The sequence below is a fragment of the Hyla sarda genome, chromosome 11, assembly GCF_029499605.1.
Source record: "Hyla sarda isolate aHylSar1 chromosome 11, aHylSar1.hap1, whole genome shotgun sequence".
Taxonomy (NCBI): domain Eukaryota; kingdom Metazoa; phylum Chordata; class Amphibia; order Anura; family Hylidae; genus Hyla; species Hyla sarda.
In genome coordinates this window covers 18,599,439-18,624,269 of record NC_079199.1, presented here as the reverse complement: position 1 = coordinate 18,624,269, position 24,831 = coordinate 18,599,439, and the positions used below count along the sequence as shown (strand labels likewise).

Genomic DNA, 24,831 nt, shown 5'->3' with positions numbered 1-24,831 from the left:
TGTCTTCAGTCTCAGGGTGCGTTCACACGGAGTAATTCAAGAGGAATTTACTCGAGTAATTCCTCTCGAATTCTCCGCTCCAAATTAATTCACATCTCCTCTGCCCAAATGTTTTGTTTTTTTTTTGTTTGTTTTTTCCACTGTCCTGTTCACACTGCGGAAATTCTGCTAGCGGAAGCTTGAAGAAAGAGCATATTCATTCTTCAAGCGGAATCCCCTAGCAGAAATCAATAGAAGTCAATGGTAAAACTAAAAATATTGGTCATAATGAGTTTTGTTTATTGCTGACACTAGGTGTCCCTGTTGTCACAGTCACTATTATGCCAGTTACCAACACTAGATGTCGCTGATGCACTGTAGCCGCTGATAGTAAATGTTAATGGAGTGAAAGCGCTTTTTACTGCCACCAGGTGTCGCTGTTGTTCCCTCTATTTTACAATGTCTTCAGTCTCAATGAGTTTTGTTTATTGTTGACACTAGGTGTCGCTGTTGCCACAGTCACTATTATGCCAGTTACCAACACTAGATGTCGCTGATGCACTGTAGCCGCTGATAGTAAATGTTAATGGAGTGAAAGCGCTTTTTACTGCCACCAGGTGTCGCTGTTGTTCCCTCTATTTTACAATGTCTTCAGTCTCAATGAGTTTTGTTTATTGTTGACACTAGGTGTCGCTGTTGCCACAGTCACTATTATGCCAGTTACCAACACTAGATGTCGCTGATGCACTGTAGCCGCTGATAGTAAATGTTAATGGAGTGAAAGCGCTTTTTACTGCCACCAGGTGTCGCTGTTGTCCCGCTGACGTCACTACATTGCATCTCCTAGTATAGTGGAGGAGACTGTAACATTCGCCGGGCGCGGTGGCGTGCGTCTGTAATCCCAGCTACTTGGGAGGCTGAGGCTGTCGGATCACTTGAGTCCAGGAGTTCTGTTCTGCCCTGCGCTATGTCGATCGGGTGTCCGCACTAAGTTCGGTATCAATATGGTGACTCCTAGGGAGCTCGGAGCCACCAGGTTGTCTAAGGAGGGGTGAATCGGCCCAGGTCGGAAACGGAGCAGGTCAAAACCCCCATGCTGATCAGTAGTGGGTCCGCGCCTGTGAATAGACAGTGTAGAGCAGCCTGGACAATACAGTGAAACACAGTCTTTTTTGGTACCTAGTCTTTTTTGGTTAATTTTAAGGTCCAGTGTCCGCTGTATATTTTCTGCAGCTGATTTTTGCAGAACATATGCAGCAGTTACTGAGCGTGTATCCTGACCCTAAAACGATTAGGTTTTGTTAATAAAATCCCTTCCTTTTCCATAGCCTCTCTGCATAGAAACCAATTTATTGTATCTGCTAGCTAGATCATACAACTGCACGATGTGCATCATTTCGTTCCTATGATTGTTTTTTTTTTTTTTTTACTGTAGCGTGTCACTGCCTCCTGCTGGTGAACGCGGAGAAAAACACCAATTTTGTGCATGTCATTCTACAATAGGCCACAGGGTGTCGCTAGACGCAACCAGCGCTTTACAGAACTGAGCCTGCCGGGCACCCGTTCTCCTACGCGCATGTGAGGCAGTGAGCTCGAGCTGTGTCTCAGCAGCAGTAGGAACAGAAGTACAAGATGAAGAGTCGGTTTAGCACCATAGATATCCGGGCTGTCATCTCCGAGCTCAGTGACAGGTGAGTGGGGGCGCTGTGACCCTCTTAAAGGGACAGTAATGCATGTGTGAATGCTGACTATGGCTTCTTATCTCCTAGCCTGTTGGGGATGAGAGTGAATAATGTGTATGATGTGGACACCAAGACCTATCTCATCCGACTGCAAAAGTAAGTGCACCCCCTGTCCTATGTAGTCACTGGGATACAGTATATACTTGCTTTTATATGTTGTTAGCAGAGCTGGGATTCAGTAAATAGTCTCACAAGTGAGAAGTGGTCTCCAACCTGGACTTCCAGATGTTGCAAAACTACAACTCCCAGCATGCCTGGACAGCCAACAGCTGGGGGCACACTGGTTGGAAAACGGTGCTCTATCCTGTGCAAAAGGAAAAACTTCATCTTGGGATAACCCCTTTAATTGTTTTGACATGTACAGCATGGACACACATCATTATGGGATGTTGTAGTACAGCATGGACACATTTCAGTAGATAGAGTTGTATTACAGCATGGGCACATATCATTATGTGGGGTTGTATTACAGCATGGGCACATATCATTATGTGGGGTTGTATTACAGCATGGGCACATATCATTATGTCGGGTTGTATTACAGCATGGGCACATATCATTATGTGGGGTTGTAGTACAGCATGGGCACATATCATTATGTGGGGTTGTAGTACAGCATGGGCACATATCATTATGTGGGGTTGTATTACAGCATGGGCACATATCATTATGTGGGGTTGTATTACAGCATGGGCACATATCATTATGTGGGGTTGTATTACAGCATGGGCACATATCATTATGTGGGGTTGTAGTACAGCATGGACACATATCATTATGTGGGGTTGTAGTACAGCATGGGCACATATCATTATGTGGGGTTGTAGTACAGCATGGGCACATATCATTATGTGGGGTTGTAGTACAGCATGGGCACATATCATTATGTGGGGTTGTAGTACAGCATGGGCACATATCATTATGTGGGGTTGTATTACAGCATGGGCACATATCATTATGTGGGGTTGTATTACAGCATGGGCACATATCATTATGTGGGGTTGTATTACAGCATGGGCACATATCATTATGTGGGGTTGTATTACAGCATGGGCACATATCATTATGTGGGGTTGTATTACAGCATGGGCACATATCATTATGTGGGGTTGTATTACAGCATGGGCACATATCATTATGTGGGGTTGTATTACAGCATGGGCACATATCATTATGTGGGGTTGTATTACAGCATGGGCACATATCATTATGTGGGGTTGTAGTACAGCATGGGCACAGATCATTATGTGGGGTTGTAGTACAGCATGGGCACAGATCATTATGTGGGGTTGTAGTACAGCATGGGCACAGATCATTATGTGGGGTTGTAGTACAGCATGCGCACATATCATTATGTGGGGTTGTAGTATAGCATGGGCATAGTTCCCCCCACATTAGGTTGGCAGTATAGTTCCCCCCACATTAGGTTGGCAGTATAGTTCCCCCCCCACATTAGGTTGGCAGTATAGTTCCCCCCCACATTAGGTTGGCAGTATAGTTCCCCCCCACATTAGGTTGGCAGTATAGTTCCCCCCCACATTAGGTTGGCAGTATAGTTCCCCCCACATTAGGTTGGCAGTATAGTTCCCCCCACATTAGGTTGGCAGTATAGTTCCCCCCTTTGGTAAGCGGCCTGGGAATTACCGTCCCCCACCCCCACTAACAAGATCTGCTGATCCCGCACATGAGGCGCCTTCCTTCCTCTTTCTAGATTCCACATTAGGTTGCCAGTATAGTTCCCCCCCCCACATTAGGTTGGCAGTATAGTTCCCCCCCACATTAGGTTGGCAGTATAGTTCCCCCCCCCCCCCCCCACATTAGTTTGCTAGTATAGTTCCCCCCCCCCCCCCCCCCACATTAGGTTGGCAGTATAGTTCCCCCCCACATTAGGTTGCCAGTATAGTTCCCCGCCCCCCCCCCCCCCCCCCACATTAGGTATAGCAGTAGGTCCTGGGACCGGAGGAGCGGTGGTCGGAGCACCGAAGCTGACATGCCGCTGGTGACACTTACCAAGCTGGCCAGCACTCGTCCTGCTCGCTGCTCCGCTCCTCCGCGCTCCGTTGCTATGGGCGTCAGTGATCTCCCTGCGTGCGCTACCTCCCAACGTTCCTTGTTTTACTTATACATTTGTATGTTTGCCGCCACAGATAAGTATAATATAGGGGCCTATGTGCTGGGACCAATCACACAGCGGTCCTAGCGATGACATACAGGAGATAGGCGTGGCGGCCGCGGGCCATAGTCACACCTATCCGACTGTTACTGACTGTCTTATAAAGCATTTCCTAGCCTGATAAAAGCAGTAAATGGTATACCTGGAGAGTAATTCTAAAGAACTTTGTGACCCTGTGATTGGTTTATGGGGGGTGCAAATTCGTGACAGTTGCGCTGTAAGGATCTGTAATATGGCCATATACATTGTACACATTTGTCCTGGAGGCTCCATTCTGGGGCTGTATACAATATTGGCGAGCGATCATAGGAAGCACAGGGTGTTTGCAATGAGGAGAGGGAAGCGCACGGGTCACAGACCCATCTGGCTGTAGGATATCGGTCACAATAGTCAGATACCACATGCACATGACATGTTTGTCCGGTCCTGCTTAAACCATCCAATGAATCTGGATATAAACATTCTTTCATTCACTGGCGTTACAAAGCTGATCATATAGCTGTGTTCACACATTCAGGTTTTTAATTGTCATTTTTTTAAATAAAAAAGTGTTTCTGTTGTAGATTTTTGATCTGTTCCAAGCTTTAAAGGGGTACTCCGGTGGAAAACTTTTTTTTTTTTGTAATCAACTGGTGCCGGAAAGTTAAACAGATTTGTAAATTACCTCAATTAAAAAAACTCTTAATCCTTCCAGGACTTATTAGCTGCTGAATGCTACAGAGGAAATTCTTTTCTTTTTGGAACACAGAGCTCTCTGCTGACATCATGACCACAGTGCTCTCTGCTGACATCTCTGTCCATTTTAGGAACTGTCCAGAGCAGCATATGTTTGCTATGGGGATTTTCTCCTACTCTGGACAGTTCTAAAAATGGACAGAGATGTCAGCAGAGAGCACTGTGGTCATGATGTCTGTGTTCCAAAAAGAAAAGAATTTATTTTGTAGTATTCAGCAGCTAATAAGTACTGGAAGGATTAAGATTTTTTTTTTTTTTTATAGAAGTAATTTACAAATCTTTTTAACTTTCTGGCACCAGTTGATTTAAAAAAAATAAATAAAAAAAATTCACCGGAGAACCCCTTTAATTTCGGTAATTGCAACTAAAAACCTGAATGTGTGAACATAGGCAAAGTTCCTCAAATAAATTGAGAAAATCCCTGTACGTTTTTCTTTCCTGTTCCCTTTCTCCATGCAGACCTGATGCTAAGGCTGTGCTCCTCGTGGAGTCCGGGATCAGGATTCACACCACAGAGTTTGAGTGGCCCAAGAACATGATGCCGTCTGGATTTGCCATGAAGGTTTGAACACATTGACTAATCCCTTTTTGTTTCTTCTCTCATCTTCAGTGACCTTCACCCCAGTCTCATCTCTCTTTGTACCCCATAAATATAAATGTGCCACCTTTACCCAGGATGCATTTCTTTAAAGGGGTACTCCGGTGGAAAACTTTTTTTTATTTTATTTTTTTAAATCAATTGGTGCCAGAAAGTTAAACAGATTTGTAAATTACTTCAATTAAAAAAATCCAACTTGCTATGGGGATTTGCTCCTACTCTGGACAGTTCCTGAGACAGATAGAGGTGTCAGCAGAGAGCACTGTTGTCAGACAGAAGAGAACAACTCAACTTCAGCAGCTGAAAAGTACTGGTAGGACTAAGACTTTTTTTTAAATAGAAGTCATTTACAAATTTGTTTAAGTTTTTGGAGCCAGTTGATATGAAAAAAAAAACAAAAAAAACCTATGTGCTGCCTATTTAACCTATGTGCTGCTGGCTTGTTCTGATATTGTTTTGCCCTGCTGCCATCCTTTTCATTAAGTACCTTATAATGCAATCTGTATTCTTCTTCATCCAGTGCAGGAAACATTTACGATCCCGGCGACTGGTCAGTATTAAGCAGCTCGGAGTGGACAGAATCGTGGACTTCCAGTTTGGCTCAGATGAAGCTGCTTATCATCTCATTGTGGAGCTGTATGACCGGGTAAGATGTGTGGTATACATGGAGATGAATGTGCGGTATGTTTTATGTCCATTTCAGACATTCTACACCCTGTGGCCCTGCAGCTGTTGCAAAACTACAACTTCCAGCATGCCTGGACAGCCACAGCTCCTTGGGGGCATGCTCGGAATTGTATTTTCAGGTTTCTACTTCTGCTGTATGTCCCTTTATTGGTAAGATCCTATGGAGATCCTGACTGCTTCTCCAAATTTCACCGCTATGGGTATTACTTTGCATCTATACCAGTATAAACCTTGGAGTCTTGAGCCATCTGTAAAGGGGATTGTACAGGATAAATAAAACACAACTGCTTTTTTGCAAAAACAGCGCCACATCTGTCTGCAGGTTATGTGCGACATTGCAGCTTGGCCGCGTTCATTGCAATAATGCTGAGCTGCAACCCCAGACTTGATCATGGTTGGGATTTGGTGCTGGTTCTGAAAGTAAGCAGTCATGTTTTTCTAATCCTGAAAAACTACTTCATTGTATAATTCCTATAGAGATGAACTGCAGTACCAGTCACTGCCCATATACAAGAGGGGGTGCTGTTTTTTCTAATCCTAGACAACCCTTTTTAATTTTTTATTTAATTTTTTTTCCCCCAGGGTAACATTGTCCTCACAGACCACGAGTATCTCATCCTGAACATCCTCAGGTTTCGCACAGATGAGGCCGATGATGTAAAGTTTGCAGTACGAGAACATTACCCCGTGGATAACGCCAAAGCCCGGGAACCTCTGCTCACTATGGAGAGGTGAGGTGCTAAATATTATTGGAGTCATTAGGATTGTAAGTTTTTTTTATGTATTTTTATTTTTTTTAAATAAAGTTTGTTCTTTATTGAAAGTTGCATGGTACGTAAAATAAAAGTGAAACTGAGTAACAGCACCTCCCATGCTGCAAAACTAGTGGTCTCCAAATTGTGGACCTCCAGATGTTGCAAACATACAATTCCTAACATGCTAAGACAGCCAACGGCTGTCTGAGCATGTTGGGAATTGTAAGTTTGCAACATCTGGAGGTCCACAGTTTGGAGACCACTGCACTAAACCATACAAAACAATTGTAAGTTTTTATTTCAGTATATTCTAATGCACATCTATATCCATGGAAGTAATTGTAACTGTAATTATGATAAATTCCTGTAACCTATCATATCATATTAGCAAGTTGACGTTTTTAAAAAAATATATGTAATTTTTTTTTCCGATTTATTGCTTTTTTTGATCAGATTGAAAGAAATTTTGGAGAGTGCTCAAAAGGGAGATCAAGTGAAGAGGATCCTAAATCCCCATCTACGTAAGTTGTGTGGCCCCCTGTAGTAATGGATTGACTCCGGCAAGAACCAGACCGTAACTTACCCCTGTCTTTATACAGCGTATGGCGCCACCGTCATAGAGCATTGCCTGCTTGAATCTGGTTTGTCCAGCAATGTCAAGGTTGAGCAGCTGACAGGGGACACAGGTCAGTGACTATTCATAGATATTTTGGACATGCCTATTATAGGTTGATATTCCTATAGGCAGGTTCGGCCTTAAAGGGGCACTGTCAGATATTTAAACTTTTTATATATTGTACATCTTGGCAAAACAATAGTTTTTCTAATATACCTCTTCACATTTTATTAAAGAAAACTACCTTTGAAAGTCCCACCACTAGGGGTCCCCTTACCTCCTGGGACATTCATGAGTCCCACAGCAGCATGAGTGTGTCCAAGGGTCATGGACAAGAAATGGCTGATTGACAAGGCTGCAGGCCTGCAGCAACACTGTTGTAACACTGAGTTTTACCAATCATGTGCCTTCAGCTGTTGCAAAACTACAACTCCAAGAATGCCTGGACAGTCAAAGGATGTCTGGGCATGCTTGGAGTTGTAGTTTTGCAAAAGCTGTGGGCAACACTTCTGTAAAAAAAATAAAAAAAAAACGGAGTTATTTAAACACTGTACCTCCAACTATTCCAAAACTACAAGTCCCAGCATTACAGGACTGCCTAAGGATGACACACACATTAATGACATAGGAAGATGTAAGTTATACACTCACCATATTGTCTTTGGTGGTAGAGTACAGGCAATCTCCAATAATCATTGTGTGTGCGCGTGTGTGTACAACATAAAACCAGAGAGGAAAGGGTTACAGAGCAGAGCTGCCATGCTCCTCCAAGAGCATTGAGTCAGCAGAGTGAGTGAGTGAGGGAAGGAGGGGGAGGAGTCCTCACAGTGCAGGCAAGAGAAGGACACACCCCCTCCCTTTGAGACAATTTGAAAAGAAATTGAGCAGGTGTAATATTCTATTTTTTTGTGAAATATGGGTAATAGAGACATAAAAATTACATGTACATGATCAGGATGAGGTACTGAGTAACATATAACCCTTTTTTTTTTGTGGGATCTGACAGGTACACTTTAAGGCATTTCCAGCTTTATGTTGTGGCTATTTCAATACTACAACTCCCATCACTGGTAGTGTCCCAGATTGCAACCTGTAAATCAGTATTTCCCAACCTGTGGATCTCCAGCTGTTGGAAAACTATAACTCTGATTATGCCCTGACAGCCTTCACCCCTCAGAGCAGGGTGGGAGTTGTAGTTTTGTAGTAGCTTTATTTAGACACCATCCAACATACAGTCAGCCCTGCCAATAAGAAACCCTGATGTTTCTTTGCCCTATTTTCTATGTAAAAAAAAAATGTTTTGGTTGTGGTTTTTTTTGCAGTCTTTGGGTGAGATTTATCAAAACCTGTCCAGAGGAAAAGTTGCTGAGTTGCCCATAGCAACCAATCAGATCGCTGCTTTCATTTTTCAGAGGCCTTTTCAAAAATGAAAGAAGCGATCTGGTTGCTATGGGCAACTTTTTCTCTGGAGAGGTTTTAATAAATCTCCCCCATACTGTGCATCTCATTTGCTATGAATTGTTCAAGGTTTGACACGGTTCACTTCTGTTCATTTGTAGATTTGGAGAAGGTGCATTCAGCTTTAAGGAAGGCTGAGGAATACATGGACAATACAGGGAGTTATAAGGGAAAGGTAAGAAGTATTTGTTGATGTTGGGGGAGATTTATCAAAACCCGTCCAGAGGAAAAGTTGCCCAGTTGCCTATAGCAACCAATCAGATCGCTTCTTTCATTTTGCAGAGGCCTTGTTAAAAATGAAAGAAGAGATCTGATTGGTTGCTATGGGCAACTGGGCAGCTTTTCTTCTGCACAAGTTTTGATAAATCTCCCTGACTAAGTTTAGTGTTTGACTCATTCTACACAAAAAAAAAGTCCCGATCTGATATCTGGGGTCCCCTGTTTTTTTTGTATCTATGGCGTGTGCGAATAAGCTGGTCATACACATAGCTGAACATACTAAGATATTTTGTGGTCACATTATTAGTCTAGACCAGTGTTTACCAACCAGAGTGCTGCCAGCTGTTGCAAAACTACAACTCCCAGTACAGGCATGATGGTTGTTGTAGTTTTTCAACAGCTGGAGGCACCCGGGGTGGGAAACACTAGCCTAGATAATATCATACACTACTTCTGTGATAAAATCTGGAAAAAAACGGGGGGTAGTGAACAAAATGTCACTTTTAATTAATCGTTTAAAAAATATCAACATATCATCTTGTGCGCTGAGCAGCTGGCGGGACAGCACGGCTCCCCGCTACAGCAGGTCGCACAGGAGTTCGCAAAATAGCCTAACTGGCTGACCAGACCCGGAAAGAGGCTCATTAAAGGGGTATCCAGAGGATAGGGGATAAGATGTCTGACTGCAGGGGGTCCACTGCTGAGACCCCCGCGATCTCCCTGCAGCACCCGCATTCTATACGGGTGCTGAATCTCCAGTTTCGGAAACCTCCGGGTTTCTGGGACTGGGGATGTGACGTCCTGTGATCAGACATCTTATCCCCTATTCTTTTGGATAGGGGATAAAATGTTTTTGCCCTGAATACCCCTTTAACTATGTGTGACTGTGTGCCCTAAGATCAGGGGACTATTTGCTTGATAGGTCACAGTGTTAAATAGGGACGGATACTGTATCATTTGTCCCTATGTTCAGTTGTAGTGTGTTGTTCTTTATATTAACAGGAACATATGTCTCTATTTGATATACACTGATACCCCATCCAGTCCCTGAGGAGGCCACACATAGTGGCCGAAAGGCGTCGGATTTTGTGGGACATTATCTTTATAGTTTGAGACACACTCATTTAACATGAGTTATTGTCTTTAATGTATTCTGTAGGGAATACCATCAGTCCCTCTCCACTTTACACGCACTTATATGTTAATATTGTTTAAACGATTTAATAAATGTGACGTTTTATTCACTCATTTTATTCCTTATTCGAATGACTGGGAGTCTTGCACTTATATGTGGTGGGTAGAAACCCGATATTTTTTTTCTACAATTGCTTTTTCTGTTATAAAATCTGACCAGTGACTAATGAAGCTTACATTTAAGGTACGTTCCCCCACCTGGTGTATTTGCTGCTGCGTATTTTATTTTCCCATTGAAGACAATGGGTAGGAAAATACACAGCAGCAAATACACAGCAAAATACGCCAGGTGGGAATGCACCCTTAATGGAGATGATGGGAGTTGTTTACTAGACTGCCAGGACCTGGGATACAGTGGTGAAATTGTAGCTATATTTTGTATGTGTAAAATTTCTGTGTTGTCTAACAGGGCTACATAATACAGAAGAGAGAGAAAAAGCCGAGCCTGGAGCCGGATAAACCTACTGAAGAAATCCTCACGTGAGTCTTGTGGATTCAGCATCTACTTTACTATAGATCAGTGGTCCAGAAGAATTCGCTGGTTGTGTATCTGCATTTCCTCTCGGACACATACTGTCAGGGAGTTGTACTTTCACACCGGCTATAGAGCTACAGATTGTGGACCACATAGATGGCTATAAGGTGCATTATGTAGCACAGGAAAACAGTAATGTTACTGAATGTAGCCATTCAGATTTAAAGGGGTACTCCAGCGCTAAGACATCTTATCCCCTATCCAAAGGATAGGGGATAAGATGCCTGATCGCGGGGGTCCCGCCGCTGGGGACCCCCATGATCTTCCACGCCGCACCCTGTTAGAATCAGCCCCCTCCCATAGGCTTGCATTGAGGGGGCGGAGCGTGACGTCACACAGGGGCGGAGCCGTGACATCATTATGCTCCGTCCCAGCGATCGCCAGTAATCAGACTCGGAGCGAGCACGCTCCGGGGGCTTATTCTAACGGGGTGTGGCGTGGAAGATCACGGGGGTCCCCAGCGGCCGGACCCCCGCGATCTTTAAAGCATTCATTGTTCCATAGCGCCTCTGTGGGGTATGTTGGCGCTATATTAAAAGATAAAAAATTTGGAAGTTGATTAGGTTGCCGCCTGGCCGGTATTTTACTATTTTGGCCACCCTGCCAGTATTTTTATATAAAAAATACCGGCCATGCGATGGCCGGTATTTAGGCAACCAATCCTCCAACTCCCGGTATGTTGCACCATATACCATACTAGTGTTTCCCAATCAGAGCACCTCCAGCTGTTGCACAACTACAACTTCCAGCATGCCCGGACAGCCAACGGCTGTCCGGGCATGCTGGGAGTTGTAGTTGTGCAACAGCTGGAGGTGCTCTGGTTGGGAAACACTAGTTTTTGGAATTGTAGTTTTGCAACAGCTGGAGGCACTCCTGGTTGGGAAACACTGACCTTTACTATATACTACTATATAGTCCAACATGCTGGGAGTTGTAATTTTTGTTTGGGGCGGCTGCTGAGCCACAGTTGTATCAGGGCATGCTGGGAGTTGTAGTTAGTAACTAACTGCAACTCCCGAATTTTATGAAAAATTAATGAATAAAAAAAGCAATCAAAAACTTGCATCAAAACAAAAATGGTAATGTTAAAAACTGCAGGTCGGGCGCAAAAAAATGAGCCCTCTTACAGCCCCGTATAAGGAGAAATAAAAAAGTTATAGAGGTCAGAATAGGACAAAATTTCCCCTCACATACGTGTATCCTGTGATGTCACGCATATATAATTAATTATGCAAATTAGCATGGCCGGCATTTTTTGGGGGCAAGAAAGGTGGCAACCCTAAAGTTTACGTTTGGGCATCTCCACTAGATTTTATAAAATGCACTGGCGGTCTTTTCTTGGCTTGTTGTGGAAAGTTATTGTTGGTATTTTTTTTTTGTCTTTTTTTTATATATAGGTATGAAGAATTTCACCCATTTCTCTTCACGCAGTATGTAAACTGCCCGTATGTGGAATTTGACACGTTTGATAAGGTGTGTTGCCATCTCTATAGTGTTGTATTCAAGTTGTTCCCTTCTACAAGCTGGTAATTGTTGGAGTAAGGTGGAGTCAGTATTATTTTTGCATATGTGTATAGGAAGTGGCCACAGTATGTTCCACAATAAAAGGGGTTATCCAGGAAAAACTTTTTTTTTATTATATATCAACTGGCTCCAGAAAGTTAAACTGATTTGTAAATTACTTCTAATAAAAATATGTTAATCCTTTCAGTACTTATGAGCTGCTGAAGTTGAGTTGTTCTTTTCTGTCTAAATGCTCTCTGATGACACGTGTCTCGGGAACCGCCCAGTTTAGAAGCAAATCCCCATAGCAAACCTCTTCTACTCTGTGCAGTTCCAGAGACAAGCAGAGATGTCATCAGAGAGCACTGTTGCCAGACAGAAAACAACAACTCAACTTCAGCAGCTGATAATTATTGAAAGGATTAAGATTTTTTAATAGAAGTAATTTACAAATCTGTTTAACTTTCTGGAGCCAGTTGATCTAAAAAAACAAACCTCTGTGGCAGAACACAAGTAAGGGATGATTTTAGTCTATGGGACAGCTGTTATAGAAGGTGCCTCTTGCTGCCACTGTTGGGCCCCTTGCCTCAGAGAAGCCCTACTATTACTACTAATTATGATTTATTTTAAGAGAAAAAAAGGTAAAAAGTAATGCTTAAATACTTAATTCAAACCAAAGAGCAGACCCCTAAATTATTTAGACCCCAGGCCTCTAAATTAAGACCTTCCAATTCATTTAGACTCCACAGAAGTAAATACATCCAGATCTTCGATCATATCCATTAAATTGATCCAGACCTGTAAATCAATTCAAACCCCAAACTAGCTGCCCTAATTTAAAGGGAATCTATCAGCAGATTTTAGCATATATAATGCTTGGCAATGCGTTATATATGCTAAAAACTTTATCCTCACCATCCCCGGGGACGTTTGCGCTCCCAGGGATGATGAAGATATTAAGTTATAAAGTCCCCCCTGGCCGCCCGGCAAGTAGTCCCCTGGGCGGGAACCCCTAAATTAATTCAGACCCCTAAACTAGTTTAGACCGCAGATCAGTTCAATAGACCAATCTAGACCCCAGATTAACTTTTCTAAATTCACTTAGAACTCAGACCAGACTCTCAAATTACTTCAGACCCCAAACCAGACCTTTGTCTAGGGGAGCAGGGTGTCTTCTTTTGTTGTTGGTGATCATATTCCTAGGGCAAAGAGATCACCAGACTCAACGCTGACTTGTTGGGAGCCATTCCCTGTATCACCAAAAAATGGGCTCCAGCCCATCAGTCAGTCTGCTCATCACCGATCCTGGTGACAGCCATCTTTGCCGGTCTGATGTGTTGGTATCAAATTACACTAGGAGGAGGGGATTATTTTGATCTTGGCAGTTGATCCCCCAACTATAACAATTACTTTCTTCTGTATTACATGACATACTACATATTAACGGGCATCTTAGAGATGTGTATATATATAATTTATTTATTTTATTGAAGAAATCACTGTTAGTTTATTTTAAAATATCTATTATTTCCCCATAGGCTGTGGATGAGTTTTACTCCAAGCTGGAAGGCCAGAAGATTGATCTGAAAGCCTTACAACAGGTACATGTTATGTTGTTGTGCAGTAGCCTTCCCGTAATGCATCCTCTGATAGTCCAGAAATCCCACCCACATGTTTCTGGCACTGAACCGGCTTCCTGACCTTTTTTTTTTCTTCACCTTGACCAACAGGAGAAACAAGCATTGAAGAAATTGGATAATGTCCGTAAAGACCATGAGCAGCGGCTGGAGTCTCTAAACCTTGCTCAGGTATGTATTCTGTGATGGCCACCTGCAGGGAGAAGCACATCTCTCATCATCTTCCTCATCATACTTATTATCTCATAAACTTATCTCATAGGAAATCGACAAAGCCAAAGGAGAACTCATTGAAATGAACCTAGACATTGTGGATCGTGCTGTTCAAGTTGTACGTAGCGCCTTGGCCAACCAGATTGACTGGACAGAGATTGGGGTCATTGTGAAGGAGGCGCAGGCACAAGGAGACCCGGTGGCCCTTGCCATCAAAGAGCTTAAACTGCAGACAAATCATATTACTATGCTGCTGAAGTAAGGAGAACCACTCTGCTTAAAGGGGTGGTCATAAGGCTAAAAGCGATCTCCTATCAGCAGAAAAGGAGATAACTAGCTGATCATTGGTGGGTTACCACTGGAACCCCCACTAATCATGAGAGTGGAGAACTTGGGGGACAATTGACCTCTGTTCTCTTGATTGATGAGGATCCCAGCAATCAGACACCCCCTCTTCGCCCACAACTGCTCAGCTTTTTATTCCCAATCTATGACTTTTGAACTTGGGGTAACACCTTTAAATGTATATCTTATAATTGCACTTCTTGCCTGAAAATTGGAAGACATTATGTTCCTAAAAGTAGTGGGGTGCCCTAAGTAGGGGGTACACCCTTGTTGATGTCCACCACTCTAAGGCCCAGGGCTGCTATAGGTTTAGTACAGACATTTCATTCAGTCACTTAAATGTACAGTGATGCACAACATGTCTGAAATAGAATGTTGCAGGGACTTTGAATATGGCTACAAATGCATTAATCGAGTGATTCCAAACTGATGACTCTCCAGCTAATGCAAAACTACAACTCTTTTCATGCCCTGACACTCTTTGGCTGTCAGAACTGGATGAGAATTATAGTTTTTCAACAGCTGGAGAACTGTAGGTTGGTGAACATTGCATTATGTTATTAACAGGACCATGTTTATTCTTTATATATAGAAACCCATATACACCCTCCGAAGAAGAGGATGAGGAGGAGGAAGAAGAAAAACAGGAGAAGGATGAGCCTAAAGGAAAGAAGAAAAAGGGCAAAAACAAACAGCAACCAAAGAAAGCACAGAAAAACAAACCCACGCTGGTGGATGTAGACCTCAGCTTATCTGCCTACGCAAATGCCAAAAAGTGAGTCTAATAGACTGATTATTTAAAGGTTCCTATGCAATATTGCTCCTAGAGGCCGAATGTAATGTTACTCAAGTAGATAGTATCTTATATATTCTGTATTTGTAGATATTATGACCACAAGCGACATGCAGCAAAGAAAACACAGAAAACAGTGGAAGCGGCACAAAAGGTAAAGTCTGTACCCAGTAAGATACAAGTTTCTCGGTCGCTATTCATTGGGGGACACCTTACAGATGGTATATGCTCTTGCCACTAGGAGGCGCTGGCACTAGGAAAAAAGTCAGCTCCTCCCTGGCAGAATATACCCCCCACTGGAAGTGAGGTAATCAGTTTTAGCTAGTGTCAGTAGGAGGCAAGACACAGGTCTGGGAGCTCCCTAGATCTGGCCTTTTTTATTATTTTCTAGTAAGGGTTGTTTAGTTAGGTTTTTATCTCCCTTTTGTTTCCCTTTTTCAGGTAGGAGTTCAGGAGCAAGAGTATGGGCCGTCAGTGGTCTGTGTGGTTTCCTCCACTGCCTGTCATTCATCACTTAGCTGAAGTATCTGTGGCTGGAGTTCCGGTACCCCACTGCTGTGGAGGTGTATGAAAACTTGTCCCAGCGTGTCCTGTGGACTCTAGACTGTGGATGTAGGGATGCATTCTGCGGCTCCTTAGCCTCCCCCGGTCTCCCAAGGTTGGCGGGGATACTATCTATGGCTCCTAGGCCTTCCCTCCCTCCCACATGCGGCAGTGGGGCACGGTGATCGCCTATCTGGCTGTCCCCTTTTATCCAGCACCAGGAAGTGTACTTGTTCAGCCAGACTGTTGTCTGCACGGTCCCCATCGCTATCTGTCTCCCATCTCTGGGCTGCCGCAGGCTTGGTCAGATCTCCCGTACCTCTCTGCTGGTATAAGGACTCTGGATGATAGTCCCTGCAGGTACTCGGGACTGATGACAGTCAGCCAGACTTTCGTCTGCTGGGTCTCTTACACCACCAGGTTGCTCGTTAGTTCGGTCATACTCCAATACCCCACTTTCTGTAGGGGGGTTCGATGGAGTGTCCCTGATTATTCAGGAATCCTATACCAGTCTGCCTGACAGTTGTCAGCATGGTCTACTACTACCACTACGTCGGGTCCACTACCATACACTTCCCACACCGTGGACGATAGTTCAGGTTATCCACTGCCAAGGTGTAGTTACAAGTGAGTCTCCCCATGTTGCTCCGTGGGCCCTATACAATACACCACATACTGGTTTGCTGGGTTCCCTCCTTTACCAGGTTCCTCCCTACATGCCTGCCACTCTCTAGGCTGAAGGCTGGTAACCCACTTTCTGTGTGTGATTCTGTCTACTGCACCCGGTGTGGCCATGGTCCCTATGCCAGATAGCCAGACTGTCTGCATGGTTTTTCACCCCACCAGGTCACCTTCTCCATTCTTGCCGCTCCCGCGGTTACAGTCCTGTGACTCATTTTCCAGGTGAAGTTCCAAAGAGATTCTCGGTGGTTTCATTGGATCTTTTATACTTGCCGGTCAGACTGTGTCTGCATGTTTCCTGCTCCACATACATCCTTGATCCCTTGCGTCCGCAGCTGTGTGGCTTTATTTGGAGCGGGGGTGTGGGCGTTTCCTGCAGCTTCCATGGTCTTTTGCAGAAAGAGCATCACTCTGTTCCCCTTTCTAAGGGGGCAACATCGGTCTGCTAGGGGTACCATGCTGCTGGACTTTTGAATGTCTGCTGTTTCTTTCACGTCTGCAGTCTTGGTACCCCTCTACTATTGTGCAATAACCCCCCTCCCAATGCCTCCAGGTATCTGTCCCGGGTTCCTGTCCAAGGGGTGGTTCAGACGCCTGCTCTGTTGCCTTAGGGAATTACCAGAATGGCTCAGTTGACGCCCTTCTAGTCCAAGGTTACACCACATTGAGGTATTCCCCTCAACGCTTTGGGTGTGTGTGTGTGTCTTACTTCCATTCATAGTCAGGACTCAAATTAGCTCCTCCATTCCTTGATATGTTGTTGCAGGGTTCCTGGGGACTACATTAACCCAGTACTTTGCCCCCTTTGCTTCAGGCAGCATTTCACTGCTCCTATAGTGCCTTGCACACGTTGATCATCCTCCTTCCACAGGGGGTACGGGGATCAGGGGGCTTGGCATGGTCTGGGCCTGGGATTCATTGCGACCACCCCTTTTTTTCCTTTCCTCTATATAGGTGGGGTACCTGGCTGGGCCCTTGTTTTATGCTGAGCTGCACACTTTTGCAGCATGGCTCTCTTCCAGTTTCTTGGTTATCTACTGCTGCTCTTACAGACTTGGCACTCTTCTCCATTTGAGGAGTTTATGCACTCTTGGTCATGCCAAGGCTCTCCTCCTCTCTCGGTGCAATCTCCATAAGGGGGGGGGGGATTGTTCCTCCTTCCTTCTCGGCGTCAGTTGCGCTACACTGACATTACAGTGTTCTGGAGTAACCTTCCCTTTTGTTTCCCCCTTCGTCCCGTCTTGACGGGATGTTGCTTCGGTCCACTCAGACCGTTGGGGTTCATGTCTGGTTAGTCTCCTTGTCTATGACACTATCATAGTATGCTTTGGCATGTCTTCTTTTCTAGGTCGGCCCTTCTGGTTCTTTTGGGCCTTAGTGATGGTTGTGGTCTTGGGCAGGTTAGCTCTCCTGCCCCGACTTCTCCGCAGTCCTGTTTGTGGGGTGGTCTTACTGTACCGCACTTCTTCTTGTCTAGACGTAGAAGTTTGTCACCCGGAGCGTTTTGCGGACATTGGGTTTACTTACTCTACAAGTGTACGTCTTCCAGGTGACCCGGGTACCTCCAGTTCCCATGTCGGACGCTCCGGTGTTCGGGGATGCCCCCTTTTAAGGGCATTCCGCTTCCTTTTTGGCCTTATTCCTTCAGTCTCCTCCTTTCTGGGTCAATGTACTCCCGGGGTGTTCCGGTTATCCGGATTACTCTACTTGAGCTTATTTCGCCTCCCAGGTGCTCGCGGCGGGCCCCTGGGACAGAGGTTTTTGGTCTGCAGCTGTTCTGGTCAGCGATTTTCTGCACCAGGCCTCTCCACAGCCAGTCTCCATCCTTCTTTCTTTTTTCCAGTGTTTATCTGGTCTCCATCTTCTATTCCCGCCTTCTGCTCAGGCGTGCGCTGCTCTCCCTAGCGTTTTTTTTCCCCACCATGTTTTCTTGACTTGGTTGACTTTGGATGGGGTTCTCTTGTTTGTGCCCCTTTCCATTTTTGTTTCCCAGCCGGGTTAGCCTTCTGTCTGGTTCTGTGTTGCTCAGAGTGGATGCCTACCTCTACCTCCTCCCGGAATGGTTCCGGCCCATCTGGCTTCCTAGTTGACCTTTTCTTGTCTCTCGTTATAGACCGTAGCTTTGGAATCTCTACATAGGACGGTCTCTTCCTTGGCTTCCTAGTCCTTCTCCATGGACGGGGGTTCTCCCGGGAGCTCAGTTTGTGGGCCTCAGTTGTCTTTGGTACGTCCCATCAGGATAGTTGTCCCCCAATGAAGAGCGACGAGAAAAGGATTTTTTTTTTTTTTTATACTCAACGTAAAATCTCTTTCTGGTAGCCTTCATTGGGGGACACTGCCCCCCCCATTTCTTCTATTTTGGTCCGGATTTTCTTTTCCCGTTCTTGTTTTTTTTTTTTTTTTTTTTTTTATACAGGTTTCCTTACTAGGGTCCTTCGGACATATTTCTTTGTTGGCTTCTCCTACTGCTTGGTGACAAGACTGATTACCTCACTTCCAGTGGGCGGGTATATCCTGCCAGGGAGGAGCCTACTTTTTTTCCTTAGTGTCTGCGCCTCCTAGTGGCAACAGCATATACCCATCAATATAGGTGTCCCCCAATGAAGGCTACGAGAAAGAGAAATTTTACAGTGACTACAAAAAAATCTCCTTTTTTCATAGGATGTGCGTATCTAAGTGAAATGGCTCCTATGTATTAGGATTAAAATGTAACAACAATTTACAAATGTCACAATGTGCGTTTTTATGTCACAGGCCTTCAAGTCAGCAGAAAAGAAAACCAAACAGACCCTGAAAGAGGTGCAGACGGTCAGCACTATCCAGAAAGCCAGAAAGGTCTACTGGTAAGATCACTTGCATATCAATGTATGGGGCCGGGTAGTCACAATGGAGTAGTCCTGACTACTGAGCCCCATAAAACTTACATGGCCAGTATCCCATATTGCAATCTGTAAACCAGTGTTCCCCATTTCAAAACTATAACTCCCATTATGCCCTGACAGTCTTAGGCTGTTATGGTATGATTGGAGTTGAAGTTTTGCAATAGTTGGCACCAATGCAGGATCATGGGAGAAACAATGGTTGCATTATAGGGACAGTGTATATGTACATGGGTGTTATGTTTGTACTGTCCATACTGGTACATTTGTACAATGGTGTATGTTTTCTTTTTTGTTTTATCATCAGGTTTGAGAAATTCCTGTGGTTCATAAGCTCTGAGAATTACCTGGTCATAGCTGGAAGAGACCAGCAGCAAAATGAAATGATTGTGAAGAGATACCTGCGGCCCGGTCAGCAACTTCTCACTTATTAGTCTGTACATCAGTGTTTCCCAATCAGGGTTCCTCCAGCTGTTGCAAAACTACAACTCCCAGCATGCCCGGACAGCCGAAGGCTGTCCGGGCATGCTGGGAGTTGTAGTTTTGCAACAGCTGGAGGCATCCTGGTTGGGAAACCCTGCTGTACATGATAATGCATTTTTTATATATATACACAGTATAAGTCCAATATTATGGGACCTGATTATCATTAATGCTAATGGAGATCCTGCTCCAGGTCACTCCTGTACCCTTAATGCGTAGAGTAGAAAGAAACGACCCTTTCAAAGGTGCTGCTGGTTCAAGTAAGAAGTGGATCCAAGCCAGGAATATTATAAAAAAAACTGTAGTGGTTTATTAAGTAAATAAAAAAGCAATAAAACACCCAGGGATGACGCGTTTCGGGGGAGCCACCCCCTTCCTCAGATCTGTCACTGATCTGAGGAAGGGGGTAGCTCCCCCGCAACGCATCTTCCCTGTATGTTTTGTTGTTTTTTATTTACTGAATAAACCACTACAGTGTTTTATAATATTCCTGGCTTGGATCCACTTCTTACTTGAACCAGCAGCTCCTTTGAAAGGGTCGTTTTTTTTTTCTACTCCACGCATTGATTCTCATTAGGATTGGATTACTCCTTCTCCTGTGACCTGGGCTTTGCAGCTGGCTCTCACTTCTTGGGAAACCCCTTTTGTGGGTTGATATGCGAATTTCCTATTCGCTTCTGGTAGGCGGCCATTACCTAAGGGCATTTCCTGCCTAGTGACATCATCTGTCACATTACTGCCGATTGTTATAGTGGTAATGCACAAGGCACTCCTGTACCCTTAGCACTTACTGAAAACTGCTAGAGTTTCAGTGAAATATCAGACATTTTAATGGGTGCCATACAATAGATAACCATACAGCCATGGTGGCCGCACCTGGGAGCAGGTATGATCCGTGTTTTGAGGTTTCCTTTATCCATTATGGCTCCATAGTGGGTGATAAGGTGACATAACTGCTGATGGTGTCATCAGAGATGGTGGCAGAAACACATTGGGGAAGATTTACTATTCCATTATTACTATTACATAGAGTTGTTGGTTAGGGTATATTCTCATATAGTCTCACGTTACACGGGCTATGTTTAGTGTATATAGCAACATATTGGAAAAACAGCATGCCAACATAAACCATGGTTTACCCAAGCCGTACCCATTCAGTTCAATAAGCTGAACATTTTTGGTCACTTTCCGAGGGTATAGTATATTTTGTTGGACTTTGGAGTAATTTCTAGACTACATTTGGTCATAGAACTGAATGGGCACAAATTGAGTAAACATAACATTGAGCAATGTACCAGCAGGCCAACACATACCCAAAATATAGGCTGCTTTACAAGTGAACACCAGACACTAATTTGCACAATAAATGGCTTGGGGCTGTAGTTTATTAGAAAAAAAAAAATGGGTGGGGGGGTGGCTTGATGTGTGACACCTTGCACCAAAATTTTGGTGCAAAATATCAGCATAAGGTAGGCCAAATAATAGGAGGGATAAAATACAAGTGTCTAAAGATGCACCAAATTATACTGTGTGAGGTATTGTGATAATTTTGTCGCACCTTCAGACTGTTTACGCTAAAAAGGGTTAGTATATATTTGTGCCTGATACTGACTAGTGTTTCATCGTATATACAGGTGACATCTATGTGCACGCTGACCTGCATGGAGCCACCAGCTGCGTCATCAAGAATCCCACAGGTAACAAACTGCACAGATGTCATCCTCATTGCATTAATATCAGTTCTGATCCAATTATAGTCATACGAGGGAGTAATTACTTTATATTATAATATTTAGGTTATAATTGACATCAAGGGGTATTCAAGTCATAGACATTTATGGAATATCAGTATAATAGGAAGGAAATCCCTGCAGTGCTCGCTGCTCCTCCTCCTCCTCCTCCTCCTCCTCCTTTTATTATACCCATCTGGCTGACTTCTACTTCTAAACAATAAGTTGGGGTTCTCCAGCTATTAGGCCCCCCACCCATCAGTCAATTTATGGATTCCAATCTCAAGGTTCCAGTTGCAAGACTTCTTGAATATGTGATTGGCTTCTTTATGCATACTAGTAGTATTGGAATTTAAATTTCCTGATTCAGAAAAGATAGCTTCATATAACATCTGAAGTCATAAGTGCAGTATATATAATATGCATATAGAGAGAATACAAAATGGACAGAAAAATAGGAGGTAATTGGGTGGAGCACTTCTGCTAGTGAAGGACGGGACTCAACAGCCACAGTTGCACAGGACAAGAATTTATTGGAATAGAAAATGTTTGGACAACGTGTTTCGGCGCCAACATGCATCTTCCTCAGGTCCACAAAGATCAAGTGAGTGCGTCCTGGTGATGTGTGCTGTGCAATGGTGGTATGTGGTCACATGCCACCATTGCACCGCAAACATCACCAGGACACACTCACTTGATCTTTGTGGACCTGAGGAAGGCGCATGTTGGCGCCGAAACGCGTTGTCCAAACATGTTATATTCCAATAATTTCTTGTCCTGTGCATCTGTGGCTCTTGAGTCCCGTCCTTCACTAGCAGAAGTGCTCCACCCAATGCCCTCCTTTTTTCTGTCCATTTTGCATCCACATTTCCGTACCCTTGGAGATACGGAAAGGGGAAAGTGAGCTGCACGCATCCCACTCACCAAATACCCCTCACAGGGTCTTGCTTGCTTTGCTGGAACACCCCAGCGGTCCACGGCGACACCCAAGACAATGTGGTGGGTTGGGTCCATCTCGTCCTTATACTACCACCACCACAGAGAGCGCCCCTCTTTTTTTCCTTTCTGCCTTCGCACTATAGAGAGAATGGAGAGTTTTATCTCTGTAGAAGATAACCTAGTGCTAAGAGAAAAATCAGCCTATTTTATAATGTGTCTTTTTTTCCCCCCCCAGGTGAGCAAGTACCGCCCCGTACCCTGACTGAAGCTGGCACTATGGCTGTGTGCTACAGCGCTGCATGGGATGCCCGGGTTATTACTAGTGCCTGGTGGGTCCATCATAATCAGGTATTGTACTTTATTATGTAGAATTAAAGGGTTTTCTCATGAAGCCACCAACCCTTCATGAGCCAGAGCTTCTCGGTTCTTGTTCTGACATGTACGAGATGTTCTCGTATAATAAGTGTTACATTCATATGTAATAAAGGGGAGAAAAGGGAGAGCGCTTCTTGGTGTGATAAAAGAGAGATAATCAGTATAAAAGTGAAATAAGACAGCAGCTCACCAGATGTGGTTGTGTAACGTCATACACAACAACGGTAAGCGCATCAAGAGGTAGTGTATCCGCAGCCCTCTGGCTAGGCAAGGTATTCAATCGGTCTGGCGTCAAGGAGAACGCGGGCTCCACGTGGCGCCGGATACAAAAGGAATGGAGATCAGATAAAATCGAGGTAATTTATTTCCCAAGATGCAATGCATTTTGCTGCGCGAAAGCAGCTTCATCAGGCATTGATGCCTGATGAAGCTGCTTTCCCGCAGCGAAATGCGTTGCATCTTGGGAAATAAATGACCTTGATTTTATCTGATCTCCATTCCTTTTGTATCCTGCGCCACGTGGAGCCGGCGTTCTCCTTTAAGCCAGACCCATTGAATACCATTCATATGTAAAGCCACCATGTAGTAAATTTTCCTTTAAAATGTAGTTGCCAATTGATAAGAACTTTTCACATGTCCTGACATGTCAAAAGTTTTTTTTATCCGTCAGGGTCTGAGTTTGAAGACCCTGACCAATCACAAGCACAAGCAGGGAGAGAGCCACACTGCTACACGCTCTTCTTCCGGCTCTGTGTTTAGGAGACCTGGACAGCCTTATAGATACATTGTAAGTCCATTAAAGGGGTACTCCCGTGGAAAACTTTTTTTTTTTTTTTAATCAACTGGTGCCAGAAAGTTAAACAGATTTGTAAATCACAGTCTAATAGAGATAACTCGGCACCACTTGGAATGACTGGTAGGTATCAGGATAGTAATAGTGTACGGCCCCTTTAACTGCTGTGTGAGCTCTGTATTCGGTGCTAACTGGAGATAAGACAATTCACAATTCAACACTGAAGATGCAGAAAATGCAGAGCACTCACCCAAGCTTCAACTGCAGTGGTAGTTTATTGTAAACTTATAAACATAGGGGTACACGGATCAGGGAGCTGTGCTGGAGGACGCGGGGATATAGTCTCGGTGACGGACCGTTACGTCCCGGTCTGACAAAGCGCAGAAGCGCGCAACGGTCCGTCACCGAGACTATACCCCTGCGTCCTCCAGCACAGCTCCCTGATCCGTGTACCCCTATGTTTATAAGTTTACAATAAACTACCACTGCAGTTGAAGCTTGGGTGACTGCTCCACATTTTCTGCATCTTCAGTGTTGAATTGAGATTTGTAAATCACTTCTATTAAAAAAATCTTAATCCTTCCAGTACTTTTTAGGGGCTGTATACTAAAGAGAAATCCAAAAAAGAAATGCATTTCCTCTGATGTCATGACCACAGTGCTCTCTGCTGACCTCTGCTGTCCATTTTAGGAACTCTCCAGAGCAGGAGAAAATCCCCATAGCAAACATATGCTGCTCTGGACAGTTCCTAAAATGGACAGCAGAGATCAGCAAAGAGCATTGTGGTCATGACATCAGAGGAAATGCATTTCTTTTTTGGATTTCTCTTTAGTATACAGCCCCTAAAAAGTACTGGAAGGATTAAGATTTTTTAATAGTAGTGATTTACAAATCTGTTTAACTTTCTGACAACAGTTGATTTAAAAAAAAATAAATAAAGTTTTCCACGGGAGTACCCCTTTAAGGTCACGTGACACAGAGCCGGGAGAGAATGTTTGAAGCATACATTTCCACCAACTCGTTCTTGTGATCATTTGGGGTCAAACCCTGACCAATAAAGTTTTTTGATTTGTCCCTATGAGCTTTCAAAAGTTTTTTTTTTTTTTTTTTTTTTTTATGACAGCTACTATTTAAATAGCTGCTGTTTGTCCCCCCCCCCCCTTGGGTTCTAGGAGTGGGACCTGGGAAATTACTTCATCACCTTGCTTGGAGGCCACATTCTACAA

General features: G+C 44.1%; 1 protein-coding gene across 1 annotated transcript in view; it reads left to right on the top strand.

Moving 5' to 3' along the window:
* The first annotated feature begins 1,515 nt into the window (after positions 1-1,515).
* NEMF (nuclear export mediator factor) overlaps positions 1,516-24,831 on the top strand; it is a 41,086-nt gene continuing 17,770 nt past the window's right edge. The window contains exons 1-19 of the mRNA XM_056544984.1: positions 1,516-1,670; positions 1,749-1,817; positions 5,089-5,191; positions 5,748-5,873; positions 6,497-6,645; positions 7,123-7,190; positions 7,269-7,355; positions 8,845-8,918; positions 10,566-10,636; positions 12,089-12,164; positions 13,733-13,795; positions 13,925-14,002; positions 14,094-14,302; positions 14,982-15,164; positions 15,273-15,336; positions 19,161-19,249; positions 19,593-19,696; positions 21,403-21,465; positions 22,673-22,785. Coding sequence (XP_056400959.1) covers positions 1,612-1,670; positions 1,749-1,817; positions 5,089-5,191; positions 5,748-5,873; positions 6,497-6,645; positions 7,123-7,190; positions 7,269-7,355; positions 8,845-8,918; positions 10,566-10,636; positions 12,089-12,164; positions 13,733-13,795; positions 13,925-14,002; positions 14,094-14,302; positions 14,982-15,164; positions 15,273-15,336; positions 19,161-19,249; positions 19,593-19,696; positions 21,403-21,465; positions 22,673-22,785 — 1,848 coding nt within the window. The 5' untranslated portion in view covers positions 1,516-1,611. The remainder of the gene's footprint in view (positions 1,671-1,748; positions 1,818-5,088; positions 5,192-5,747; positions 5,874-6,496; positions 6,646-7,122; positions 7,191-7,268; positions 7,356-8,844; positions 8,919-10,565; positions 10,637-12,088; positions 12,165-13,732; positions 13,796-13,924; positions 14,003-14,093; positions 14,303-14,981; positions 15,165-15,272; positions 15,337-19,160; positions 19,250-19,592; positions 19,697-21,402; positions 21,466-22,672; positions 22,786-24,831) is intronic.